Below are 19,417 nucleotides of genomic sequence, written 5' to 3' on the forward strand. Positions count from 1 at the left end.
CTATAGCAATGACAAACTACTTTAACTACTAAGATGCTTAATAATAATTTCAGGCCTAGACTGCTTGGTGGAACAGAGTAATAATGTGCTCTGCTTGTTTTAGTATTATTCGATCGCATTTAGTTTGTAATTTAATGATTGTCCAGATTTATGTGTAGCCTAAGTGTTAGTGCATTAAAAGTGTCACATAAATCTGTCAGATTCTGTCAATGTACAAATAAAAGTGTGAGGATTCACATGTACCCTACATTCAGTGACATTTACAGGCTGATAAAGTGCATTCAAACCGTTTAAAGTAATGTCCACTCAATTTAAAAGCTAGCTATTCTTCATTATACTATATTTCATTTGAATAAATTGTCAGAAAGTTTGCCATTATAAATATAAAGACGAATGTTGACATTTTAGTGAGATAGATAGTTTCAAGTGGACTAGCTATTAGCTTTTAATATTTTGTTGTGCTTTTTATGAAGGATTTAGTTTGGTTTACCTCAGTTTAGTTTGACTTTCAGTCTTCTAGGTGATAGTTTCTAGAGATGTTTCGCTGTTTAGCATTACATGTAGTTTGTAGTTTAATGATTGTCCAGATATAAGTGTAGCCTAAGTGTTATTACATTAAAAGTGTCACAATATATATTTGTCAGATCCTGTATGACAATAAAAAGTGTAAGGATTCACATGTCATGTACCCTACATTTAGTGACAATTATAGGCTAATAAAGTGCATTCAAACCATTTAAACTCATGTTTATTCATTTTAATAGCTAGCTATACTTCATTATACTATATTTCATTTGAATGATGCGTTAAAATAGTTGCTGTTATAAAGATAAGACGAATGTTTAGTGAGAATGTTGTGCTTGATATGAAGGATTTGGTTAGGTTTAAGTGAGGTTAGTTTGACTTTTAGTCTTCTAGGTGATAGTTTAGAGATGTTTCGTTGTTTAGTATGCAGTTCTGTAGTTTTACAGCTCGATAGTAGCTATAGCAAGTAAAGTCGTGTAGTGTGTTTTGTTGCTATGCGGGCTGCCTTTGCTTGTTTGCATCATATTTGTCGATCACATTTAGTTTGTAATTTAATGACTGTCCAGAGATAATTGTGGCCTAAGTGTTATTACATTAAGGCCCAGTTTCACAAACAAGGCTTAGATTAGGCCAGAACTAAGGCTTAGTTAAATTGGGCTACTTAAGCCACATTTATAAAAATGGCCTTAGAAAAATATATTACTGGTGTGCACCTGGAGACAAAAAAAGACACTGACGTATTTTAAGACATCTCACTGCAAGTTATTTTGAGTTGAGACAGCTGAAACATGCAATTTAATCTTGACTAGCCTTAAACCTTGTTTGTGAAACCGGGGATATAAGTGTCAAATATATCTGTCAGATCCTGTATGTAAATACAAAGTGTGAGGATTCACGTGTACTCTAAATTTATAGGCTAATAAAGTGCATTCAGACCATTTAAATTCATGTTTACTCATTTTATTAGCTAGCTATACTTCATTATACTATATTTCATTTGATGAATTTGTTAGAATATTTGCTGCTATTAAGATAAAGACGAATGTAAACAGTTTAGCGAGATCAATAGTTTTAAGAGGATTAGCTATTAGCTTTTAGTATTGTTTTGGTATGCGTTGATATGAAGGATTTAGTCAGGTTTAAGGCAGTTTGACTTTTAGTTTTTAGGTGATAGTTAAGAGTTGTTTCATTGTTTAGTATGTATTTCTGTAGTTTTACAGCTCGGTAGTATAGCAAGTACAGTCGTTTACAGTGTGTTTTGTTGCTATGCGGGCTGCCTTTGCTAGTTTGCATCATATTTGTCGATCACATTTATTTTGTAATTGTAAAATTGTAAGTGTAGCCTAAGTGTTATTACATTAAATTGTCAAAATATATCTGTCAGATCCTGTATGTCAATAAAACGTGTGAATATTCTCATGTACCCTACAGTGATATTTATAGGCTAATAAAGTGCATTCAAACCATTTAAATTAATGTTTACTCACTTTAGCTATACTTTATTATATTTCGTTTTGAATAATTGTCAGAAAGTTTGCCTTTATAAAGATAAAGACGAATGTAAACAATTTAGTGAGATCTATAGTTTCAAGTGGACTAGCTATTACATTTCAATATCGTGTTGGTATGCATTGATGTGAAGTATTAAGTTAGGTTTAAGACAGTTTAGTTTGACTTTTAGCCACGTCAGTATGCATTTCTGTTGTTTTACAGCTTGGTAGTATAGCAAGGACAGTCGTGTACAGTGTATTTAGTTGCTATGCGGTCAGCCTTTGCTTGTTTGCATCATTTTTGTCGATCATATTTAGTTTGTAATTTAATTGTCCAGATATAGTTGTACTTACATTAAAAGTTTGAAATATATCTGTCAGATCCTGTATGCCAATAAAAAGTGTGAGGATTCACGTGTACTCTAAATTCATAGGCTAATAAAGTGCATTCAGACCATTTAAATTCATCTTTACTCATTTTATTAGCTAGCTATACTTCATTACACTATATTTCATTTGAATAATTTGTTAGAATATTTGCTGCTATAAAGATAAAGACGAATGTGAACAGTTTAGTGAGATCTACTTTCAAGTGGATTAGCTATTAGCTTTTAATATCGTGTTGGTATGCGTTGATATGAAGAATTTGGTCAGGTTTAAAGCAGTTCACTTTGACTTTCAGTCTTCTAGGTGATAGTTAAGAGTCGTTTTGCTGTTTAGCATGTAGTTTTACAGCTTGGTAGTATAGCAAGGACAGTCGTGTACAGTGTGTTTTGTTGCTATGCGGGCTGCCTTTGCTAGTTTGCCTCATATTTGTCTATCGTCGCGTATTAAAAACACACTTATTGCTCGAGAGTTTGACAGTTTGTATTTACTGAGAGGTTTCTGTACATTTTGGGAGGTTCGGCTGCGGGCAGGAATTTATTTTTAGCATCAAAACAGTAATGGCGATGTTTTCCGCCGTCAGAGCGCGTCATTGCACATTTTAAGAGTCAGGGACAGGTTAAAAAGGAGCTTGATGTGTCGGTAATCAATCGCCACATCGCCGAGATCCACACGAATTGTTTCGGCGCAAAACTTTCGATATTGTCATGACGGGCGAGTGTGAAGCGCGACGGCTGTGCGCATGCGCACTGGAGTCCGCCTGGCCAATTTCTCAGTACTCGTGGGAGAATTTGGGTAAGAAACAGACAAAATAAAACAATCGCACGCTTGAATAAACTGATCGCATAGCATTTTATACTCTTAAATAAAGCTTTACGCGCCGCGTTCGACTTTCGCGGAGGTGTTTGTTGCGACGGAATAATAATGAAAGTTAGATATAAAGTAGAAAACGCCTGGACGTGTCATCAATAATATGAGCAGCAGGAAGAGACACACACACACACACTGAGAGAGAGAGAGTATGAAATGAAAAACAACGCGAATGAATGAAGCTCAAAACAGACGCAGTCGATAGAAAGGATCAAAATGTTGATGTGCGGCTGACGGCACGAATAAAGCTGCTGTTATTTAGCGAGTGTGTGTAGAATAATGCAGCAGCAGAGCATTGGCTCCTGTGTGCTGGAAACAGCAGGAACTGATCGTGCGAAACAAAACCCGTGTCGATCAGCTCCGAGATCAGCTCAATCACTCACTTTAAATGTCATTGATCAGCAAAAATGCCGCGATCCGCCGGGCCTGCGTGTCTTTCAATATTATATAGTCAATATAATTCCTGCTCCGCCATTTTGAGAAACTGCCTTTAAAACACATTAAAGAAAAGTGTTTTAGTATCTGACACGGTTTCGTCGCTGATGTGGGCATGTCAGCTCGTGGTCGTCGATTTATTAATTTTTTTGGGGGGAAAATAATACTCCACAGTGGCCGTACGTCGAGCTGAATCATCCCACCGCATTAACTGTAAACTATTTCAATACAATAGAGCTGCGTGTCAGATATCCGTCAGAGAAGCATGTTTCAGGGGGAAACATCATGCTGCTGTATGCATTGCTGGAAGAATATTAGCATGTATTTTATTTGATCATAACCATGATGGTGTGTACATTTAAAATATTAGTTTAATAAAAGCTTTGTTGCCAGCATATTGTGCATCACACATAAAAGCAAAGCATTAGCTCGTTGATTTATGTTTTCTTTGAGAAAATGAACTTAGTTTAATTATATAGCGTAGGAAATACATGTAAATACCAACTAAAGCAGCTAAAGCCTGTATTTTATCAGACTGGTTGTAGAATTATTTGTAAACTGGTTTGAAACTCAGGTGAATTGTCTGAATGCTGTATTGTGTGAGAATATTGTGAACATTTCTGGATTTCATTGTTGAACATTTCTGGATTTCATTGTTGAACTGGAGCTTGAAAGTTTGCAGCGGCGCGGATGAGCAGAGGGCGACAGCGGCCTCTGCCGGCGGATACACACAGCGCACACACTAAGCACACCACACATTAAACACACCACTCAGCTACACACACAAAGACAGACAGACATGCACAAACCATTCAACCACATACACATAAAATCAGAGACACAGACACTGACAGACACACTAAGACGCATGTCAATACCCGGTCTATTTTGCATGCTCTTGGCCTCTCTCAAGAACATACAGTCTCTCTCACATGCACATTCGTTCTCGCTTGATCTGTTTGTTGATTCGAAACTTTACAAACACATTCTGGAGACACAGAAGACTTATAATAAATCTTGAAAAAGGGTAAAATAGGTGCCCTTTAAAGTTTAAAATCAGAAACGATACCTGCCAATGGGGTCAGGGTGCGCGTGTGTGTAGTTGCTGATGGTTCTGCTGGTGTGTGTGTGCGCATGTGTGTAGTTGCTGATGATTCTGCTGGTGTGTTTGTATGCGTGTGTGTAGTTGCGGATGGTTCTGCTGGCTAGTGTGTGTGTGTGTGTGTGTGTGCGTGCGTGTGTATAGTTGCTGATGGTTCTGCTGGTGTGTGTGTAGTTGCTGTAGGTTCTGCTGATGGTGTCCCTGGTGAAAAATCCAGCTTAAACCAGCCTAGGCTGGTTGGCTGGTTTTAGCTGGTCAACCAGGCTGGTTTTAGAGGGGTTTTGGACACTTCCAGGCTGGTTTCCAGCCATTTCCAGCCTGGTTTTAGCTGGTCAGGCTGGAAAATGACCAGCTAAAACCAGCTTTACCAGCCTAGCAGGCTGGGAGCCCAGCCAAAACCAGCTGTGTCCAGCTTAAACCAGGCTGGTCAAGCTGGTTTTAGCTGGATTTAGTTGGTCATTTTCCAGCCTGACCAGCTAAGACCAGGCTGGAAATGGCTGGAAACCAGCCTGGAAGTGTCCAAAACCCCTCTAAAACCAGCCTGGTTGACCAGCTAAAACCAGCCAACCAGCCTAGGCTGTTTTAAGCTGGATTTTTCAGCAGGGGTGTGTGTAGTTGTTAAGGGTTCTGCTGGTGTGTGTGTGTGGATGTGTGTAGCTGCTGGTGGTTCTTCTGGTGTGTGTAATGTTTCTGATGGTGTATGTGTGTGTAGTTGTTAATGGAACTGCTGTTGTGTGTGTGTGTGTGTGTGTGTGTGTGTGTTTCAGGCTGATGGTGTGCGTGTGATGGCGTCGTCAGGTGCGAGTGCAGCCGCTCCAGAGTTTGATGTGTACGGGGCGATGGACTGGAAGGACGGGGTGGGGACTCTGCCTGGCAGTGAGCTTAAGGTTAGCGGGAAAACACACACCTTTAATACATTAACACACGTTACATCTGTAATATATCTCTGCATACTCACTGACCAAATGATGGCGTCACAATCGGCTTTTAGGACCACGTGTATTAGTTTACTGTGTCCATCTCTGATATATGTGTGTGTGTGTGTGTGTGTGTGTGTGTGTGTGTGTGTGTGTGTGTGTGTGTGTGTGTGTCAGTTCCGGGTGAACGAGTTTGGGGTACTGGAGGTCATAACAGAAGAGATGGAGGAGGAGAGGGGCAAAAAAGCTCACGCCACCACCACGTGGAGCGTCCCAACCGCACAAGAAGGTGAACACACTAACACATACACACTGCAAAACACACTTACTTATGTACAGTTTTTGTCTTGTTTTTAGTCCAAATGTCTAAAAAAATGTAAATAAAGAAGCATTTTCCAGACAAGCAAAAGATATTGTGTTGTTTCGGAAATATTAAGTCCAAATGAAGTCAGATTTTCCTTAATAAATATAAACTAGATGAGTAAGTTCTGGTTAACTCACAGTGCATTAACTCATAACTCAACAAGCACAACTTCATATGACAATAACACATTAGGGAATGGTGAATTATGCTGAATAAATGCTGTAAAAGTATTGTTCCTCCTTTTATTAATGAATTTATGTTGATAAATATATAAAGGGGGGCGGTGCAGTGGATAGCATTGTCGCCTTACAGTAAGAAAGTTGCTGGTTCGAGTCCTGGCTGGGCCTGTTGGTGTTTCTGTGTAGAGTTTGCATGTTCTCAGAGTGCTCCGGTTTCCCCCACAGTCCAAAGACATGCGCTATAGGTGAATTAGATAGGCTAAATTGTCCGTAGTGTATGAGTGTGTGTGGGTTTCCCAGTGATGGGTTTCAGCTGGAAGGGCATCCGCTGTGTAAAACATATGCTGGATAAGTTGGCGATTCATTCCGCTGTGGCGACCCCGGATTAATAAAGGGACTAAGCTGAAAAGAATATGAATGCATGAATGAATATATTAAAGGGTTAGTTTATTAAAAATGTTATTAATCACTTGTCTTGCCGACCTGAAAAACACCATAGTAATTGCTAGTAAATACTAGTGTTTTAAACCATACTATATTAAAGTGTATTATACTGTATATATAGTATTTGCAACTCTTTGTTAATGAATGCTCCAGCATACTGTAGTTTTAACGAGAGTGAACAGACAAACTGTCATAAATGCTGTAAAATTGTTTAGTTTTAACCACAGTAAATTGTGGTGTATTGTAGTTTAGTATACCATATAGTTGTAGAAAACCACAGTATTGGGTCATTTGTTTATATAATTGTGTTACCATAGCTACTATATAATCAGCATAATGGATTGATTAATGTAGTTATTGTGTTACTATAGCAACTATAGTCACCCCAACAGATTATTTAGTGTAGTTGTTGTTACCATAGCAACCATAGAATTACCGTAACAGATTAAATACTATATATGTTATGTTACCATAGTAACTATAGAATCACCACAATAGATTATTTAGTGTAGTTGTTGTTACCATAGCAACCATTGAATCCCCATAAGAGATTAATTAGTATAGTTGTTGTGTTACCATGGCAAATATAGAATGACCATACCAGATAAATTATTATAGTTGTTGTGTTACCATAGCAAATATTAAATTACCAAAACATATTCATGAGTATAGTTGTTGTTACCATAGCAACTAATGAATCATCATAACAGATTTATTAGTATAGTTGTTCTGTTACCATAGCAACTATATAATCACCATACCAAATAAATTAGTATAGTCGTCGCACTACCATAGCAACTATTGAAACACCATAACAGAATAATGAGTATAGTTGTTGTTACCATAGCAACTATAGACTCACTATAACATATTAATTAGTATAGTTATTGTGTTGCATAGCAACTATAGAAGCAATATAAAAGATGAATTAGTATAGGTGTTGTTACAAAAGCAACTGTAGAATCACCACAACAGATTAATTATAAATGTTGTTACCATAGCAACTATAGAATCACCATACTAGATTAATTGTAAATGTTGTTACCATAGCAACTTTATAATCACCATACCAGGTTAATTTTAAATGTTGTTACCATAGCAACTGTAGAATCACCATACCAGGTTAATTATAAATGTTATTACCATAGCAACTATAGAATCACCATACCAGATTAATTGTAAATGTTGTTACCAAAGCAACTATAGAATCACCATACCAGATTAATTAGTATAGTAGGTGTTACCATAGCAACTGTAGAATCGGCACAACATGTAAATTAGCAGAGTTGTTACCTTAGCAACCCTAGAATCACCATACCAGATAAATTAGTATAGTTGTTGTTACCGTAGAAACTATTAAATTACCAAAATAGAATAATTAGTGTAGTTATTGTGTTACTATAGCAACTATAGACTCACTGTAAACGATTAATTAGGATAGTTGTTGTTACCCTAGCAACAATATAATCACCATAATAGATTAATTAATATAGTTGTGTTTCTATAGCAACTATTGTAACACCACAACAGAATAATGAGTATAGTTGTTACCATAGCAATTGTAGAATCACCATAACAGATTAGTTATATATGTTGTTACCATAGTTACCATAGCAACTACCTACTGCGCCACCGCGTTGCCCTGCATGCAGTCATTTTGACCAATATGGTAATTAAAGGTAGAAATGCTCAGTTCTTTACTGTTTTGTAATTTTAAAAATAACAATGTTAGAAAGAAATACATAGATATTTAGAAAACGTCAGGGTGGATAGATATGTTTATTTCAAAGAGTTATTAAGTTACAAAAAATAGTGCCAATAGTGTTCAGCTTTTTCTGACGGCTCCTCCCTCAAAATTTCATTGGCTGTGGTTTGGTAGCTTGACTGAGCTGTTGGGGAACGAGTTGTTGTCAGATCATGTAGTGTGTGATCATTTACGTCGTGTCGCATAGTGTGAACACCAGCGACACAAAATCAAGTCATGTAGTGTGACCGGCACATCGATCTGCCGATGTTTAAATGCATGTGGTGTGAACTAGGCTTAACTGTCTGTTTTCTCTCAGCTCTCTCTGAAGGGTCAGTCTTAAAGCAGGATTCTCCTTGGGGTCAGCGCGGCCTGGTGTGTGTGCGCTGTAACAGGAAGGGCTCTGCGGTGGACTTCCTGCCTGATGGCCTTCACTGCAGCGAGCGCTGTCTGCAGCAGGAGCAAGAGTGAGTCCTACACTCAACATCTGCTCTCCTCTTGTTTATTTAAGGATGAATCACAACAGTACATTAACCTGTTTCAATCATAGGCAAGATGTATGCTGTCAGAGTATAGCAGAATGCTAATATACACCTGCAGTCACCGAGAGTTCAGTCATTCATTCATTGTTTTTTTCGGCTTAGTCCCTTTATAAATCCAGGGTCGCCACAGTGGAATGAACCGCCAACTTATCCAGCATGTTTTACACAGCGGATGCGCTTCCAGCTGCAACTCATCTCTGGGAAACACCCATACACTCTCATTCACACTCATACACTACGGACAAATTAGCCTACCCAATTCACCTGTACCGCATGTGCTTAGACTGTGGAGGAAACCGGAGCACCCGGAGGAAACCCACATGAATGCAGGGAGAACATGCAAACTCCACACAGAAACCCCAACTGATCCAGCAGAGGCTCGAACCAGCAACCTTGCTGTGAGGCGACAGCACTAACTACTGCGCCTCTGCGTCGCCATAGTAATAATAATAATTCCTTAAATTTATATATATTTTGGAAACTTAAAGCGCATTACAAATTTTTGGGGGGAGTCTCCTCATCTACACCTCCTCATTCCCATGGGGAGTCAACGTGTCTTAAGTTGGGGCTGAAGCGATCATCATAGCAGCGTCAGCCAATGAAATTCAGTCAGCAATAGGTAACTGTCTAGCTGGTGTATTTGCATACAGCGATCTGATTGGCTGACGCTTCCGTCGGCGCTTGAAAAGTTGAGCAAGTCCCAACTTCTGCAGCGAGCAACACCTCTGAAGCAGCGCAGACGGATCCACAATGCAGTTCGGCAATGCCTGACAGGGCTCGAAATTAACTTTTTTACTTGGTAGCAGCGGTGCTCCCAACTTCAAATATTTAGGAGCACCAGAAAAAATTTAGGAGCACCCACCAAAAATGAATGAGCACAGTTGCAAATTGTTTTTTAAGGGATTTATTGTATTGTAAAACAACATAGGACTGACAAAAACCAGAAACAACTATCTAACTAATGCTGCGAAGACATTGATATTTGTGTGCAATAATTCCAAAATGAATGTCTAATAATTAGGCCATAGAATATTAATGATGATAAAAAATGACAATAATAGTAACAATGAATTCCATTTCTCATTATGATACTGCCTTGAATGTGCATGAATGTAGGTTATCTGCTATAAAAAGTCTGTTACTTTATGAAAAATAATTGTATAGTTTGCATCAAACAAAAATGAAGCATTGCAGTAAGAAATATTGATTTTGTGCTGCTGTTTTTATATGCATGTCAATTTAATAAATAATATTTCTGCTACAAAACAAACAAAAGATTATAATAAATCATTCAACTCAATGATGAAAGCTGCAAAGCAGTCATCAGTAAATAAATATAAAAATAATATACACCTCAAACAAGAATAGACAAAAGAAAGTAAGTAAAGTCTCACTTCTATCACTCTTTAAAAGTTTTGGTTTCAGTTTGTGTCAATTTAAAGGTTCAGTCTGAGCTGATCTTCATGTTTCTGTGTTAGTGGAAAAGCAGGCGAGTCAGCCCACCCAATTTATGAGCAGGCTGAACAGGATTCTTGCGCTAACCATCGGCATAATACCGCTGTTTGTTATGAGCCGCAGTTTCAGTGTAAACTTAGTAAAGGAGAGCTTCTTTGGCGATGATATGTACAGCATTAGATTTGACTTTTAGCGGACATTTGCGCTGAACACGCAGTGAATGCAACGCATGGAGATTCGGGCGCCTTCTCCAAGAATCGCGTACTCGATTGATCTCAGCTGGCGGATCATTATTCACCACGTGACGTGTCATGATCGCTTTCATCTGCGCCTCAACTTTAGGTGGGGTTTGCAAACCTGTGTGCTTTAAGTTTTTACTCTTCAGCCGTTTGTATTTCCCGTGGTCTTAAAAGCTCCTTCCCTGTCATCTGACAGCGGAATACTTTGAGTGAATGACAGCTAATATGAACCAATATAGCGGCAGGGAAGAGCGATTCAGCACGTTTTTACAAAAAATCAAAACAGGTCGCACTACAACCATTATCTGCAGTCGCACTAATGCTCCCAGATATATTATGAGGTCGCATAGATTATTTTCGGGCGCATATGCGACCAAAATGGTCGCAATTTCGAGCCCTGCCTGACATCAGCCATTCAAAGTGAATGGGAAGCGTTGATGCTGATGCCCCGTGTGAATGGGGCGTGAATGTGCAGCATCCACATGACGGCAACCATATCACACCACACACCAGCTGATTGGTGGAGAGGAGACAGAGTGATGAAGCCATTCATGATATGGGGAGGGTTAGGAGGCCATGATGGACAGAGTCCAAACTTGGCCAGGATGCCGAGATTAAACCCCTACTCTTTTTCAAAGGACATCCTGGGATCTTTAGGGACCACAGAGAAAAAGATTCGGGAGAAATATAGAGTCCCCAACTATAAACTGGGACGTTAGGACCCACACAGGCCGCAATAAGCAGGATAAAATACATCCAGGGCGGTTGTTTTTTCAGTTCTTTCAGTCTTATACAGCAGTGCTGTGCTTCACATCGGGCTGCAGATAAACCTGGTGAGTTTATTCTGAGATAACAACCTCCTGGATCTACTTTATCCCTAACATATTGAATTATATAGGGAGGCAGTGGCGCTGTAGATAGTGCTGTCGCCTCACAGCAAGAAGGTCGCTGATTCGAACCTCGGCTCAGTTGGCGTTTCTGTGTGGAGTTTGCATGTTCTCCCTGCCTTTGCGTGGGTTTCCTCCGGGTGCTCCGGTTTCCCCCACAGTCCAAACACATGCGGTACAGGTGAATTGGGTAGGCTAAATTGTCCGTAGTGTATGAGTGCGTGTGTAAATGAGTGTATGGATGTTTCCCAGATATGGGTTGCGGCTGGAAGGGCATCCGCTGCGTAAAAACTTGCTGGATAAGTTGGCGGTTCATTCCGCTGTGGCGACCCCGTATTAATAAAGGGACTAAGCCGACAAGAAATTGAATGAATATTGAATTATTGAATATGGGCTTATGTCTAAAAAGAGCATAACTGGTCCCCTTTAAGCATGTATACCATGTTAAATCCTGTTTGAAACAGCACCATTATATGAGCCTGCAGTTGTATCTGTGAAGGCATTGAGATGTTGTGTTGTTGCGACAGAGAGCTGAAGACAGAAGGCTCCAGAATGAACGGAGAGCTTCTGTCGAGGAAGAGGACGCGTCTGGAGAGATCAGCTGAAGACATGGACAGCTCCATGGACATCCCGGAGGAGGAGGACGAGGACTACGTTAGTTCATTCACTCTCGTCTGCACTGCACAAGCTTTCATCTTGTTGTTTTAGTCCAAATATCTCAATTTACATACTTTTTATGATTTAAATACACATTTTTTCTCTTCGTTTTGCCTTTCCGTCCACACTAAGACGGTGTTTTTTTAATCTTTTTGACGTCTGTTTTTGAAATTGCTGCCCAAAGTGGATCAATTCGAAATGTTGTTTTGGTGTCGCAGTGTGGACTGTGAAGGAAGGCCTTTATAATCAATGACGTATTTCAGTCATGTGACCAATCCAGCCAGTGTTGCCAGACGTACGTTAAGTATCGTATTTGTACGATAATTTCGACCTCTGTACGATGTACCATCAATAATGAGAAAAATCCTATAATGTACGATAATTTCAGATATTTATGGCATTTAAAAGTAACTTCATTGTAATCTTCGGGCTTCTTCACTTATTGATCTAGCTGCATCTTTTCTGTGCTGTCTGTGAGGAGTAGGTGGAGTTAGGCACGTTTTCTATCTCATCTTACGTTGCCTCTTCTCAGCCAATCAACGTAGAGAATGGCTCTCTCTCGAGAGTTAACGCTCCTGCTGCGCGTGCCCGTGGTTAGGTCAGTAGTTTTCAGTTTGAGGTCGGTCTTTTAAAGGGCACCTATGGTAAAAAATCTACTTTTCAAGCTGTTTGGACAGATCTGTGTGTTGGTATAGTGTATAGACCGTCATACTGGGGTGATTTGAACACACCCAGTCCTTTTTTTTCAATTTAACTACAAAAAAAAGGGTCGGCCAATTGGAGCTGTTTTCAAATCGATCGCACCATTACGTAGGTGTGCGATCCCCCCGCCCACCGAATTGATTGACAGCTGCCCGCATTAACATGTTCCGGTAGTCGCGTGTATATGTCAACAAGACCAGACATACGCAAAGCAACCGGGAATAAAAGCTCTGTTCTGTTCGCTAGGATCAGCAATCATCATCAAATGTGATTAAGAGTGAGTTTCACATGTTTAAAGTGTTTTAAAACAGAGTATGTGTGTAATTAATTACAGCGTTTTACTTCATCAGCACAGCCGCGTGTCAGAACAATTATAAAAGAAGACGCTTCAATCCCGGTTTGTGGAAGTTAAATCAGGTTTATTTTGTACATTAGCATAACAGATATCCACACAGCACTTGAGGTTAGCCTTAACTAAGCTAAGCACGCTCTGTCTGTCTGCCTGCCTGCCTGCATGTGTGTGCGTGTGTATGTGTGTGTGTGTGTGTGTGTGTGCGCGCGTTAACTTTGTAGCGATATTGTGTGTGACTCATCAATGCAACTTCACAATACTGATTAGTAAAGGTTAGTTCTTACTGTAGTATTTCACAAACGCTACATGAGACCTTCTTCCTTTAAGTCTGTCTGTTGTCTGACGCAGCTGAGGGAGGAGGCATGTAGAAACAGTAGGCGGGCAGAACTCGGCTTAAAGGCGCAGTACGACAAAACCACCCCCTGCTGGAAATCAGTATAAAACAGCATCTTGTAAAAGGTATAATGAAAAATCTGATGGGTATTTTGATCTGAAACGTTATATACACATTCTAGAGACGCAAAAGACGTATATTAAATCTGAAAAAAGGGGTAACCTAGGTGCCCTTTAAAGGATGAGTCACACACAATATCGTTACAAAGTAGCGCGCGCGCTTAGCTTAGTTAAGGCTAACCTCAAGTACTGTGTGGATATCTGTTATGCTAATGTAAAAAATAAACCTGATTTAACTTCCGGGATTGAAGCGTCTTCTTTTATAATTGTTCTGACACGCGGCTGTGCTGATGAAGTAAAGCTGAAGTAAAACGCTTTTGATTTGATGATGATTGCTGATCCTAGCGAACAGAACAGAGCTTTTATTCCCGGTTGCTTTGCGTATGTCTGGTCTTGTTGACATATACACGCGACTACCGGAACATGTTAATGCGCGCAGCTGTCAATCAATTCGGTGGGCGGGGGGATCGCACACCTACGTAATGGTGCGATCGATTTGAAAACAGCTCCAATTGGCCGACCCTTTTTTTGTAGTTAAATTGAAAAAAAAGGACTGGGTGTGTTCATATCACCCCAGTATGACGGTCTATACACTATACCAACACACAGATCTGTCCAAACAGCTTGAAAAGTAGATTTTTTACCATAGGTGCCCTTTAAGCAATAATGTTAAAACAATTTGTGCTGTAAAGGAAGGTGAGCGGGACAAGAGTTTTCCCTTGATGTTCTCGTTTTTTCCCCATTCAAATGCGTCTTGTGAACATGTTGTTTTTTTACAAAGTTAGTCTCATTAAAACAAAACCTCAGAAAATAAATCCCTCAACATCTGGCAACATGCCACATTCAATTACAGCAACTCAGAGGTGGAGTTTGAACCTTCCCATTAAGTACCTAGTTTTTTTTTAACGTATTGTGGTAATTTGCACGTTGTGTCAAAACGCTATGTGTCTAGATAATAGCTGTATACTCTCAGTTTGACTCGTGTACGATAATTTTCCTCCAAATACGATAATTTTGAGGGTCTGATACGATACTTTGACATTTCCAATCTGGCAACCCTGAATCCAGCTAACTTGGTGGACGTCATTGTAAAGCAGATGTTTTCAATGCTGTCCTTTTTCACAGCTTTATTACAGATTAGACAAGTAAAAAGATTTGTTTTGTTTTCAGAAATAATGAGCTAATTATACGATATATAATGAGCTTATCCTTCAACTAATCTGAAATAAGATCACAAGTGATTGTACACTTTTATGTCGAAAGAAAAAACACAGAAAATACTGTAGAGTCAAGTGTGTGTTTCTGATCTGCTGGCTTTCAGGTTTCACATCAGATATGTGTGTGTGTGTGTGTGTGTGTGTGTGTGTGTGTGTGTGTGTGTGTGTGTGTGTGTGTGTGTGTGTGTGTGTGTAACAGGAAGAGAAAGAAAGCAGGCGACCAGCCAGAGGAGCGACACGAGGACGCAAGAAACGCAGAGGAGACGCAGCACTGCTCCGATACAGTGAAACACACGCACACACATGCATAGACACATGCACACACATACATGCGTACACAAACAGACACACAGAATCACACACACACACACACACGTAATTGCACACAAACCGACACACACACAGAAACTCAGTCACACACATAAGTAAATAGACACAAACATACACACAGAAACACTCACACATGCCTACATTGACACACATACACACACACAAACATCCCCCACACAAATGCTTACTTATGTACACAGACACAAATACACAAACAGAAGCACACACATACTTAAACATGCATACGGACACACAGACTATCACACACCTATGTGCACACACACACACACGCACATGCACATGTAAATGCACACAAACCCATACACACAGATGCATACGTACACATTCACAGAGAAAAGACGCGCACACACATACAAACACACACACACACACACACACACACACACACACACACACACACAGAAACTCAGTCACACACATATGTAAATAGACACAAACATAAACACAGAAACACTCACACATGCATGCATAGACACACATACACACACATACACCTAAACATGCATTCAGACACACAGACAATCACACACATATGTGCATACGCACACACACACACACACACACAAACAGATGCTTCTAGGTGAGTCTGACTCTGATATTTCCCATGATGCAGCGGTGCCGTATGGAGGCAAGAAGAAGGCCTGGTGCTGGGCCTCGTACCTGGAGCAGGAGAGAGCCATCGCTGCACCCAGCAAACTCTTCAAAGAGGTCAGCACACACACACACACACACGCGCGCACTAGAGCTGCACGATTAATCAGAAAAAACTGCGATCTCGATTCCACCCATATAAACGATCTTAATCCAGCATTTCTACAATTCTGCCAATCATATGTTTAAGTTCAGGAGAGAAGAAAAGGCGGCCGCACAAGTCTTCACAATGTTTTATATACTTTGTTTAGCAATATGGACTCCTCCAAATGTTAATAAAAGAGTCACATACTGTTTATCAGGTATAAATCACTCGAAAATGCCATTTCTTTCTTCGTGGAATGACGTATTCACGGCCGTGAAATCACACTAGATGTGAGCTGACTGTGAGCTGGTACCATAGAGAGAGCGGGCGCATGTGAATGAAGTCTACTTTAGTGAACAGAACTAGAGATGCGCGGATGGCGGTTATTCCGCGGATAAACCGCGGATCGGGCGGATGACGTGACGAAAAATAATATTTTAATTAAATTCGGGCGGGTGGCGGGCGGTTGTACTGTTTTTGTACACATAGCTGGCGCACCAACGAAAAAGCCTAGGACTGACTTCACAGAATGAGAGGAGGAATCGGATACACTAATTCTGGATGAAGTACAGAAGTCTTCCTCTACAAAATTAAGAATAGACGGATCAGCAGAGGAAAATCTACTTTCTTTTTGGGAGAAACAAGGCAGTCATTCCCACGTCTACAGCACCTTGCCAAGAGAATTCTATGCATTCCAGCAACAAGTGCCGCGAGCGAGCGCTCCTTCAGTGCAGCAGGGCGCATTAGAGGCCAGGCGTTCTCGTCTGAATGTTGAAATGATGTGTCAAAATGCGTTTTCTATTAGGTTACTATAATAAAAAAAAATTGTACAGTACAGTGCGTTTCATTTATTTATTTTTGTCCCTGTGCACCGATTGGAGACGGAGTTCACTGCTGATATTCTGAGAGCTTTATAGGGTGCTTCTCATTTCTTATTTGTGTATCCTCGTTTCCTTTCCTTGCTTTCTTTCCTCGTCTTTCCACCCCTATAGGATGCGAGGGAAGGACGCAAAAAAAAACCTCAAGGACCAAGGAATCGAATCAAGTGAAACGACACGTCCTCGTATTGTTTAGCGTCACTTCAAAGCGTCAATTAATGCTGGATTTGACTTGCACGTTTGGATTAACTGCATGTCATTAAAGTCATTCTCTATTTTCTAATAATCAATAAAGAAACATTCATTTAATAATAAAAAGGAATAAGCCATTCAAATAAAGAGCTCAGTCAGCAGATGGCGGGCGGGTGCGGTTTTAAAAATAGGTAAAAAATGTTAGTGCGGATGGATGGCGGACGGATAATGAGTTTTATGATGCGGTTGCGGATGAAATAGTAGCCCATCCGCGCATCTCTAAACAGAACCTTCATAGGCTGTGAATATCAGGTAATACAGTCGCGAATAACATTCAGTTTGTTGCACAGAGCGATCGTTTGGGAGCCGCGCGTGAAGTATGAACCACATCATTTAAAAATTTCATATCGCATTATAGAGTTATGATTACGACAAGCATTTAATATTAAAGCTTTTTCTGTCATAGCGAACACAGAGTGTTGTACATGAGAATAAATGTTTTACAGTGTCAGTGTAACTACTCTAGCCTATATATTGTTCAATTTAATGAAAGAGGGAATCTGATAATGACAAATGTCATCTTAGCAGTAGAAAAATTGAATTGTCGGCAATTCAAATCATGCTGTGTGAATTTGGCGAGTCTTCATTTCTTGTCGGCTTAGTCCCTTTATTAATCCGGGGTCGCCACAGTGGAATGAACCACCAACTTATCCAGCAAGTTTTTATGCAGTGGATGCCCTTCCAGCCGCAACCCATCTCTGGGAAACATCCATTCACACACACACTCATACACTACAGACAATTTAGCCCACTCAATTCACCTGTACCACATGTCTTTGGACTGTGGGGGAAACCGGAGCACCCGGAGGAAACCCACACGAACGCAGGGAGAACGTGCAAACTCCACACAGAAACGGCAACTGAGCCGAGGCTCGAACCACCAACCGAATTTGTCGATTCATCCTATTTTAAAGTCATACAGTGTGAAACCCCCTGTTGCCGGTTCATCTTACAGTGTAAACAAAGCAGTAACCAAACGGTAACCCAGATAGTCATGCAGTGTGAAAACATCTGTGACACGACTCATGCAGTCTGAACTCAGCATTAGTGTTCGCCTACTAAACACTTCTACGTCTACACAAAGTGACAAGTTTTTAAAAGGATTCTCTGGCGCACAATATGAGTTAGTCTCGTAAACACCACTTTGTCTACATAAAGTGAAAAATCTTGTTAAATTTTAAGAAACTCTTTACACATTTCCCAGTTTGTCGCAGCAGTTTTTCTTAGAGCGCAGTGAAAAGGAGCCTACAACAAATGCATTTTACTAGGGATGCAACAATACAGTTAGCCCACCGCTCAATACATACCTCAGTGTTTTACCACGGTTTTCAGTTCGGTTCTCATGGCTTGACGTGTGTTTTATGTTATTCTATAGGCAATAGGAACAGTCAGAGGTTAAGGAGAAAACAATAAAAATGATTTATTGCAATGCTTATTTTGTTTTACTTAAAAGCCAAGAAAAGTACAGCAGTTCCTAGAGTATTGAATAAAAAAATGAACACTGAAATCTCACAGCTGCTGGTAGCCCATGAACAAACTTTATTTACACTTTGGAAATAAACACACATGTGAAGCTAATAAAGATAAATTGGCCATTTCAAATATACATATTTGTTCTTAAATAAACATAAATAAAGCATCTTAATTATCTCGGTGCTGGAAAAATGTGAGACTGTAGTCTGTAACGCGGATCGAGTGCTTTTATAAGATGACAAGAGCCCACATCTCCAATCACCCAAAACTGCTGTAAATCTTCAGCAGTGAACACCCGCACTGCCTTTGCTATTTTATGTGTCTCTCTGAACCAGTTGGGTTTGTTTGCTTGAAGGATTCAGCGAGGGATTGTTGCTGTTTGGAGGACTTTATTACCTTCTCTGCTCTCCTGCTTCAGACAGTGATATTGCTGGGTGATGCGCTGCAGATGTGCAGTCGTGGTTATACGTGTAAATCAATGCTTGCACACAGTTATTTTTTGTTCATTGTTTTTTCTTTTACTGGCATTAAACTTATCGGAAAAACAGAAATGTCCTCACACTGCAGATTTGAAAGACGCCGGCGCTTTCTCGTACTGTTGCCTCACTTCGCCGGCGCTTCCTTGTACTGTTGCCTGACTTCACCGCCGCTCGCCATGTTAAAGTGTGGAATGATGGTCAAGCGCTCTCTAACTTTAGAGCATAGTGATTGGATATTTACTCGCGGGGAGGAATTTCCTCATCTCAGCTCATGCACTTACAGGCACACA

At 40.1% G+C, this 19,417-nt stretch overlaps 2 protein-coding genes across 10 annotated transcripts in view; both read left to right on the forward strand.

The window, feature by feature from the left end:
• Positions 1–19,417, forward strand: part of lama2 (laminin, alpha 2) — a 389,595-nt gene that overhangs the window by 364,820 nt on the left and 5,358 nt on the right. The window lies entirely within an intron of this gene.
• l3mbtl3 (L3MBTL histone methyl-lysine binding protein 3) overlaps positions 1–19,417 on the forward strand; it is an 82,577-nt gene that overhangs the window by 9,574 nt on the left and 53,586 nt on the right. For 4 of the 9 annotated variants that reach the window (NM_001245964.1, XM_073932270.1, XM_073932272.1 and 1 more), the window contains 6 exons: positions 5,574–5,693; positions 5,901–6,012; positions 8,774–8,921; positions 12,105–12,231; positions 15,158–15,242; positions 15,923–16,017. In NM_001245964.1, coding sequence (NP_001232893.1) covers positions 5,592–5,693; positions 5,901–6,012; positions 8,774–8,921; positions 12,105–12,231; positions 15,158–15,242; positions 15,923–16,017 — 669 coding nt within the window. In that variant the 5' untranslated portion in view covers positions 5,574–5,591. Of the gene's footprint in view, positions 1–3,145; positions 3,195–5,573; positions 5,694–5,900; positions 6,013–8,773; positions 8,922–12,104; positions 12,232–15,157; positions 15,243–15,922; positions 16,018–19,417 lie in introns of those variants that run through there. The other 5 variants (XM_073932273.1, XM_073932277.1, XM_073932274.1 and 2 more) reach the window with 3 other exon arrangements.

This window comes from Danio rerio, chromosome 20 (genome assembly GCF_049306965.1).
Source record: "Danio rerio strain Tuebingen ecotype United States chromosome 20, GRCz12tu, whole genome shotgun sequence".
NCBI classification, from domain to species: Eukaryota; Metazoa; Chordata; class Actinopteri; order Cypriniformes; family Danionidae; genus Danio; species Danio rerio.